At 36.8% G+C, this 8,840-nt stretch overlaps 1 protein-coding gene across 1 annotated transcript; it reads right to left on the bottom strand.

Moving 5' to 3' along the window:
* Nucleotides 1-3,355: 3,355 nt before the first annotated feature.
* LOC109596545 (toll-like receptor 7) lies at nucleotides 3,356-7,762 on the bottom strand. The gene has a single exon (XM_020012113.2). The coding sequence runs from the start codon at nucleotides 7,534-7,536 to the stop codon at nucleotides 3,586-3,588; it is 3,951 nt and encodes a 1,316-aa protein (XP_019867672.2). The 5' UTR covers nucleotides 7,537-7,762; the 3' UTR covers nucleotides 3,356-3,585.
* Nucleotides 7,763-8,840: the final 1,078 nt, after the last annotated feature.

Genomic DNA, 8,840 nt, shown 5'->3' with positions numbered 1-8,840 from the left:
AAAATCATGAATTGCCTGTACACACTCACCACAGGTTACAAAATTACTTATATAATTAAGAAAATATAAATAGCCGCAAAATTTGTAATTTCAATAAATTTGTCATCAATAAAATGAAAAGATAAAAGTACGAGCATATACAGTTATCCCCCACTGTGCGACGAACTTTGTGCATAGGCTTGGACATCCCCTTCAATATTAGAACCACTGGGCATTAACTGTGATAAAGGTCTCACCTTATATAGCTTCGCACCACATTAATTACTCCATGGCCTCTTTATTTACTCAATAAAATCACAACTTCCAAAAAGTTTCATTGCATATTTATGAAGCTATTGATGCGGTGCAACTAATCGATACAGGTTCACCTGGTGACATGCACATTAGGAGTTGTGACAAATTAAAGTTTTTGCGACGATTTCATGAGATATGCAAATAGACTAACATTAACAAGCAACGAGAAGAAATATTAAATAAATGCATCATTATTGGAGAGTGATTTAATATTTTCCAAATTAATACTCGACTTAAAAAACAATTTAAAGTAACAAAACCGAATCACCAATGTCATCCAAAATTTTAATCAAAAAGATGGTGATAAAGTAGTAAAATTCATTAAAATAGCCTAAAATGAAACGTGTCTGTGACAAATAACTGGAAGTATTACCCATTAAAAACTTGTAACGCAGGTTCAAGGCGACGTAACTTTTACCCGTAATGCATGTACGGCCATCTGTTGATTTGACTAAACTTGTTACAACTATGGATGAATTAAAATAAAATAATTTGTACATAAATGTTTTCATTTTTATTCCAAAACCTTTAATTATAAAACTTCACCATGTTAGGTATAAAAATATAATGACTTATTTAAGCCGTATATTTTTAATAAATACATCTTAAATGGTTCCGTGACTCGTTTCGGGCAATAATATGTGTAATAATACGACATCAATTTTCTTCAAATGTATTTTAATGACGTCTTTGTGAATTTCATTGTTTATCTTAACGACATAATTTAAAATTTTAATTTTCAACATTCAAGATAGCATATGCAAATGTTCTGCGGTTATTTGACATTACCTATTCACCTATAAAACATATATGTTTTATGTTTATTGATATTACTGTTTTATCTTTCAGCTATTTCAGTTATATGTAGTGTCGGCATATTCATGAATAATGTAGTGTTTTAAAAAAGTAATTAAGACTAAAATGTTTCATCCATTCCCAATCTCAGTTATCAAGCCACTTAGTTAAATTTCCGGTTATAAACTACAAAGTTCCAAATTCATCCCCTTCATTTTATTATTAATGTAACTTTCATGAACGGGTTTTTTATTTGTCAGTGATTAAATTTTTTAATCAAAATAAAGTTAAATATGCAATAAGATTTTCTGTCTTCTTGTGTGTAAACAGAGTTAAGGTTCTTTGAGGGCAATTAACTATTCTATTAAATGTCGTAACTCTCTTTAATATTTTCTGTGACCAACTTAGTTTCCTTGCATATTTCTTTGCACAAGAAATAAAACAATGTTTAATTTAATACTATTTAAATATTAATTTATTTATAACAGATTATGCATTAAATTTTGGATAATTACAAACGACATAAAAAAGCAACATCATCAGTAAACGGCTGAATAGGATTATCTTGTTTGTTTCAGTTTATTGTTATTATGTCATATTTATATGCAATTAACGGGAATGTTTGTTAATAAACTCGTGTTCCTTTCATTTGTTTTCAATCTTAGTGATCAAACCATTTAGTTAAATTTCTGGTTATAAACTATAAAGTTTCAAATTCATCCCCTACATTTTATTATTAATAAAACTTTTATGAATTGGATTTTTATTTGTCAGCGATTAAATTCTTTTAATGAAAATAAAGTTAAATATTCGTCAAGACTTTCTGTCTTTCTGAGAATGTTGTGTGTGTAAACAAACTTAAGATTCTTTGAGGGAAATTAACAATTCAATTAAATGTCGTCCTCTCTTTAATGTTTTCTGTCACCAACTTGAAGCTGTAGCAAATTTCTATGTAAAGGGAATAAAATATTTTTTAGTTTAGTAATATTTAAATATTTATTTATTTATAACAGATTATACAATTATAAAATTTTGTATAATTACAACTGACATAAACTAACCACTTCTGTAAACAGTTGTACAGGATTATCTTGTTTTTTTCAGTTTATTATTATATATTATATTTATATACAAATAACGGGAATGTGTATTAATAAATTAGACTTCTTTAATCTATTGTCAATATCAGTAATCAAGCCACAAATTCATCACTTATTTTATATTACTAATATAAAATAATTTAATCAATAAATTCATAATCTTTTAATCAAAGTTAAGTTCAATATTCATTAGAGACTTTTTATATTCTTAAGAATGTGTCTGTAAACAGAGTTAAGATTTTTTGAAAATAATTAACAATTTAATTGAATGTCGTCCTCTTTAATATTTTCTGTGACCAACTTAGTCCAAAGCAAATTTCTTTGTAGATGAAATAAAATAATTTTTAATTTAATACTATTCAAATATTAACTTATTTATAACAGATTAAGTAATAAATTTTGGATAAAATAACAATTTCATCAGTTGGCGGCTGAATAGGATTATCATGTTTGTTTCAGTTTATTGTTATTATATATTATATTTATATGCAAATAACTGGAATAAACTCGTCTTAATTTAAAAAGAGACATGTGAAAAAGCTTAGCATTTTTAAGCCAATGTTCTACTAATGTAAATCTTAATTTTTACCAATAAAATTAACATAGAATGAATATGTATTTAAATTATAATTATATAGCGAAAATACATTAAGAAAGTATTTGTGATATTTGTTGTAATTTAGATTTTTTAATGGAATCAATTTTTAAATATTTATTGAAACCTTTATTCATAATTAATAAAAATATGTATCATTAATTGAAATCCATTAAGAAATAAATAACAGAATTGTATCAAGTAATGGAAGTTTCATTAATAATGAACAAAAAAACTTAAAAATATAGGTTAATTTTCTGCAATCACTAATTACACATTTATAGAATAACTATGGTAATTATTTGAAGGACTATTAATAACTTAAATTTGATTTTCAATTAATAAAATAGTTAATCAATGAAGCTAATTATATAGATATTATTTGTAATTATATTTATAGTTTGTATTAATGTGTTATTATTTTAATAAACTTAGATTTGGTTAACTTATCATTAACAAATTGAATTTCCAATAGTTAAATATCATAAGGATAAAATTGCTTACCTTTTATGTATCTTTAAAATATTATAGTTAAATCTGAAAGGGATTTAGGTAATTTAAACTCAATTAATATATTTCACATTGTATTTTTATTTATATAATTCGTTTTGCAATTCGTAAAAAATATTCACATAATAATACAAAAAATCAAAAATAAACAAATAAATATATCTATATACAAGTTATGTACAAAAATAATACAATAATTAAGAATTAATAATTACACGTTTTCGACTCATGTATAATATTTTAATATTGTTTAAGTCTTTGTTACATCTAGTCAGTCAGAAAATGAAGTTATCACACAAGATAGGCCTGGCCGCCATTATTGACGCCACCGGCTTGCATCATGATGTGGGGCCTCCATGGAGGTCCACGTCTACCGGAACCGCCCCGCTCCAAAGTGCTGTAATCCGAATCAATGCTCGAGTAGATGTGATCCGAAATTGGCCTAGGATCCTGCTGCCTCCTCTGAGGCCTGGGCGATGGGGTGGCCGTCGTCGCCGAAGAATAATTGGCGTCGTCTAACTCGTGGGGCACGCCGGCGGAATAAGCTGGCGGCGGCAACATCTGCATACCCGGTGACGGGGGAACTTGTACCCTGATCTTCTCTGGATAAGTGTGGTGGGTGTGATGTCCTCCTCCGTTGGCTACTACTCGAGAATCTATAGTGTAATTGTTGATATTGCGTCTGTAGTTAGCATTGATCTTGCCCCTGGGATCGACCGATGGCATGCAGTATTTCAATTTCTCCCAGAAACGTTTCTCGCCCCATCTGATGCGATCGGCGGTTTTCAAGTAGACCCGGAAGTCGGGATCGAGCTCGGCTTCTGGCAGCGGACCCTCTTCAAGGATGACCAGCTTAAAAACGCGACCCTTCAGCGCCTCGTGTAGAGCTTGCCGCAGTTCAAATCGCGCCCACTCAGTCTGAAGAAAATTACGCGTTAAAACTAATATCACTCTGCGACTGGCTTCTGCGGCTTCCAACACGGCGGGGGCGGCGTGCTGTATGTACGGCGTGTGCGGAAGATCTCTGTATTGCAAACAGAGTTGGAATTTTGGCTCGAGTTCGGCGGCCAAATCTTGGATGACCCATTCCTCGTCTTTGGGACTGTAGCATACGAAGCCGTCGTATAACTTGTCCCTGTCCTCGAATTGTTTGGCGGCGGCCGCACGGAAACTGCACAGTCTTACTCCGTAGCGGGAGTACAGCCACACGCGGACGGAGTCCCTGAATACGAACCAGAGTACGACGAACAACAACAGGCAAATCACCACGCATAGAGTTACGACGACCATCGGCCAGTAGTCGGACACAAGCATGCTATCTATTACCGAGCTTCCGGCGAAGAAGTCACTGCACGCGGTACTGTTGAAATCCAGTTCTCGGCTTTGCGGGGGCTTCGACTCCATATTATAACACATCATATCGGCGCTGTCAACCACTTTGGCGGCGTTATCGGCGACCCATGCGGTCAACCCTTGCAGGAACTTGCAGCGGCACGACCACTGGTTGTTTCCCAGGGTCACCTCGATCAGGCGAGTGTTTATCGTCAACTGCCACACGGGGAATGTTGTCAATTTATTGCCGTCTAATCGTAGGATTTCCAACGAAGTCAGCGGCTCCAGGGTGTTGTTGGAGATGTGCTTGATCATATTGTTTTGGAGATACAGCTCTTTTAAATTGGTCAGATGTTCGAATTCGAACCCTTGCAATTCGTTTAATTTGTTATCTTCCAAGTGTAAAATCTGCAGACCTTGCAGACCGTTAAACGTGCTGTTCTGGATGGTTTCTACGGCACTGTTGTTCACGTATAGTACTCGCATATTTTTTCTACCAATGAACACATGATTCTGCAGCTCTTTGATGTTGTTACCGTCCAGATACAATTCGGATGTGTCCATGGGTATCTTCTGGGGAATTCCGTTGGCGTGTTGTCCGGAGCAGTCCACCACGTTGGTGTTCCACAACTGATCGTGATAACAAGTACAGTTCTGTGGACAGGTCATCTCGCAATCGCACGCATCGAATTCGCAGCAGTGACACAAGGCGAAACAGTGAGTTTTGTAAGTGCATAGGAAGTCACTGGGTTTGGCCTGGCTTAGGGGCATGTGTGTCATCCCACGGGAATGCGTCATTTTACACATGACATTGTCGAGATCCATGACCCTCGGGTATTGGCGGGACGCAGACATGTTGTTGATGAGTTGCAGCCACTCCATGGTGCAGTCGCAATGAAAGGGGTTGCCACCCAGATAGACCTCCGGCAATGACCGGTTTGCGGGCACCGGCGAGATGCGTAGCGCGTTCAAGTCCAAGTTCACCATGTCGTTGGCGTACATGTCGACCCGCGCGAGACTAGTTTTATCTAGGAACGTGTTTGCATTCACCGACTTGATGAAATTGTTGTTTATGAACAACAATTCTACACTGTTCGGTATGGACATCGGTCCAATTTCACCTATTCTATTATGACTAGCATCTAAAGTTTTCACGCGGATCTCGTCCTGGATCTTGTAGTAGTTACCTAAGTGTTCGATGAAATTGCCGTGGATATCCAGCCATTTCAGGTTGCTCGGAATGAACGCGTAATCGAACCACACCAAATGATTTTCGGACAAATTCAACCACAGCAACGTTGCGAGAGTCGCGAACACACCGTTAATGTCTGTCAGGAAGTTCTCGTCCAAACGGATCGCCTCGATTTGCGTGTTCCTTTCGAACGAGCCGCGCTCGATGTTTTGGATTTTGTTCTTGGCGAGGTTGAGCACTTGCAAACTGGGCAGATCCCACAACATGCCGCGCGTAATGTTACCGATGTTATTGTCGATCAATCGCAGTCCGGTCAGCTGGTTCAAGTTCTTGAACGAGCCGTTCCTAAACTCACTGATCTGATTTTCACCCAAGTCCAGCGTTTTCAAGAACGTCAGCTCCTGAATGGCGTCCGGAACCTCCTCCAAAGCGTTCGAACTCAAGTCCAGTTCTTTAAGCGCGGAGCAGTTTTGGAAAGCACGGCTATCAATACTCACGACCAAGTTGTTGTTAAGCGTCAACTTGCTCAGCACGTAAAGTCCGTTGAATAGCTGCGGCCCGATGGTGTTGAGACGGTTCTCGGCCAAATTCAAGGTGTGGAGATTGTAGAGCGGCAAGAACGCGTTGTCCTCGATGAACCCGATGGAGTTGTTTCTCAGATCGAGTATCTGCAGGAAGTACAGGTCCTTGAATGTACGTCCGTCGATGTGAGTCAGAGCGTTGTGCGACAAGTTCAGAATAATTAGTCTGATTAAACCGGTAAAGGTGCCGGCGTCAATGTGATTGCTGGTCAATTGATTACCGGACAAGTCCAACACCAGCAGTTGCTCCAAACGGTGAAACAGCCCTTTGGCCAACGAGAACAGCGAATTGTTTTGGAGATGGATCTCCTTCAGTTCCGGCGATCCGGCGAACAGTCCTTGCGGCAAAGTTCCGATCTTGTTGTTGGCCACATTCAAAACTTTAAGCGAGACCAAACCTGCCAGCGCCTCGCCTGATATTTCGCTGATGTTGTTGTGCGTCAAGTTCAACTGTTGTAGACGTCGGAGACGCGAGAATCCCGAGTTCTCGTTCAGCGATCGCAGATCGTTGTACGACAAGTCCAAATTTTGCAATTCGCTGTTGCTACATTCGGGCACGTTGAAGCCGATCCTCTCCGAGCTGCGGATGCGGTTGCGGGACAGATTCAAAGTTTGTAGGTTCTCGAGGGAGCAGAAAACGCCGTCGGGCAGAGCGCGTATGTTGTTGTCCGCCAAGTTTAAAACTTGCAGCTCCTTGAGACCGTGCAAACTTGAACCGGTCAACTCCAAACTCTTTGTCGGTCCCCAATCGGAGTTGTGAGTGTTCACCGATAATTTCTTCAAGTTGTAGAGACCCTCGAACGAGTTGGGTTCGATGTAGAGCAATTTACAGCTGTTGATTTGTAAATCTTCCAGTTCGTGCAGACGGTGCAAACCCTGCGATGGTAGGTTGCTCTCGAAGAACAGCACATCGCTGCAGAGGATGCGGAGACGGGACGTTATTTCGGCCGGTAACGAGCTAATGTTGGCGCCGGACTCCTCCAAAGTGCGCACTTTGCAGGTGACCGCGAGCTTTGATGACGATGAATCGTTGTTGTCCGGCAGCCAGGAACATTGTTCCGGACCGTCGAATCTGGTGGCCGCGATTAAAGCTGACAAAAACACGACACCGGAAATTTGCAGCCACATTTTGCTCATTAAAGTCTTATTAATTCACTGATCTATAACTTTTTTTCATGTCACTCGGTGTGGTTATTTTAAAGTTCTCTCCAAGCACAGCACATTGCCACCACAATATTTAGTTCGGTCGCGAAAAGTCCAAAAAATAATTGTTGTGTGCGATTTTCCAAAACTTCCCGTCACGACGACTGTTTACAACGTAACATGTTCAACGAGCGAGAATTCGAACGCAACAGTTGTGCGATCTTACTTTACCGAGGGCAGAAGTCTTACTGACAATTCTCCGTTAGTCACTGCGGTATATAGACTACGTTGTTTTGTGCGTCCACGCAAGCGCCGGATTCTTGCTAAGACTTGCCACGCTATTGGAGGGCGCTATGTGTCGGACACCAAAAGGCTCTCCGCAAATATTTCCCATATCTGTATTTTCGCTACCTGGTCTCATTCACATGCTTCGAAGGGCGAGATCGAAGGAAGCCTTTTTTTCATCTATAATCTCAAAGTAAACATTTCGTTCCTCCACGGCTGACAAAATTCCTGTGTTGCAGTAAATTTTTAAAACCGGTCGCAAATATTTACTTATGATCTTATAGATTTTTTTAATACGTTATTAAATCATATTCGATAATAATAGAAGATTTAAGTTTGTTTGAGGCTCAAATATTTTGACAACTTTATTGTATATTGTCGGATACAATTTTTCTCAAATTAGACAGGAGGGTGTTTGAACGTTTTTAAAATAACATATCTGACATGTGTCTGTAAATAATACATTTTATTAAATTTTTGGTAATATTTATTATATTAAATTTTTATAAATTTATTTTTGTTAAATATATTTTGGGAGAAAAATATCAATCTCAAGTGAGGTAAATAAAAGTATAAAATAAATAAATATTTTATGTAAATATTTAATTTTTATTAAACATTTTTGTTCTATAAAAACAAAGCTTATTTTTGTTTATTACTAATTAAATATGCTAGGGGAAAATATATGATGATATTAATATCAGGTAAGGAAAATAATATTTTAATAACCTGTTATCATATGAATTTAGGTATTGGTATGATTGCATTTATATAAAAATTAATATTTTATGGAAATATTTATTTATTACATACTTCTTAAACATTTTCTGTTCTACAAAAACAAAATAATATATAGTAGCTTATTTTTAAGTAAGTTAAGTACTGATTAAATATGTTTTGGGAAGAAAGTATATTATCATATTAATATCAGGTAAATTATAATTGTACTTATTTAAAGTTAATATTTTATATAAATATTTCTTATTATTAAACATGTTTTATTCTATAAAAAC

This window comes from Aethina tumida, chromosome 3 (assembly GCF_024364675.1).
Source record: "Aethina tumida isolate Nest 87 chromosome 3, icAetTumi1.1, whole genome shotgun sequence".
Taxonomy (NCBI): Eukaryota; Metazoa; Arthropoda; class Insecta; order Coleoptera; family Nitidulidae; genus Aethina; species Aethina tumida.
Note: the sequence above shows the minus strand (reverse complement) of the source record. Positions and strands in the feature narration are given on the sequence as shown.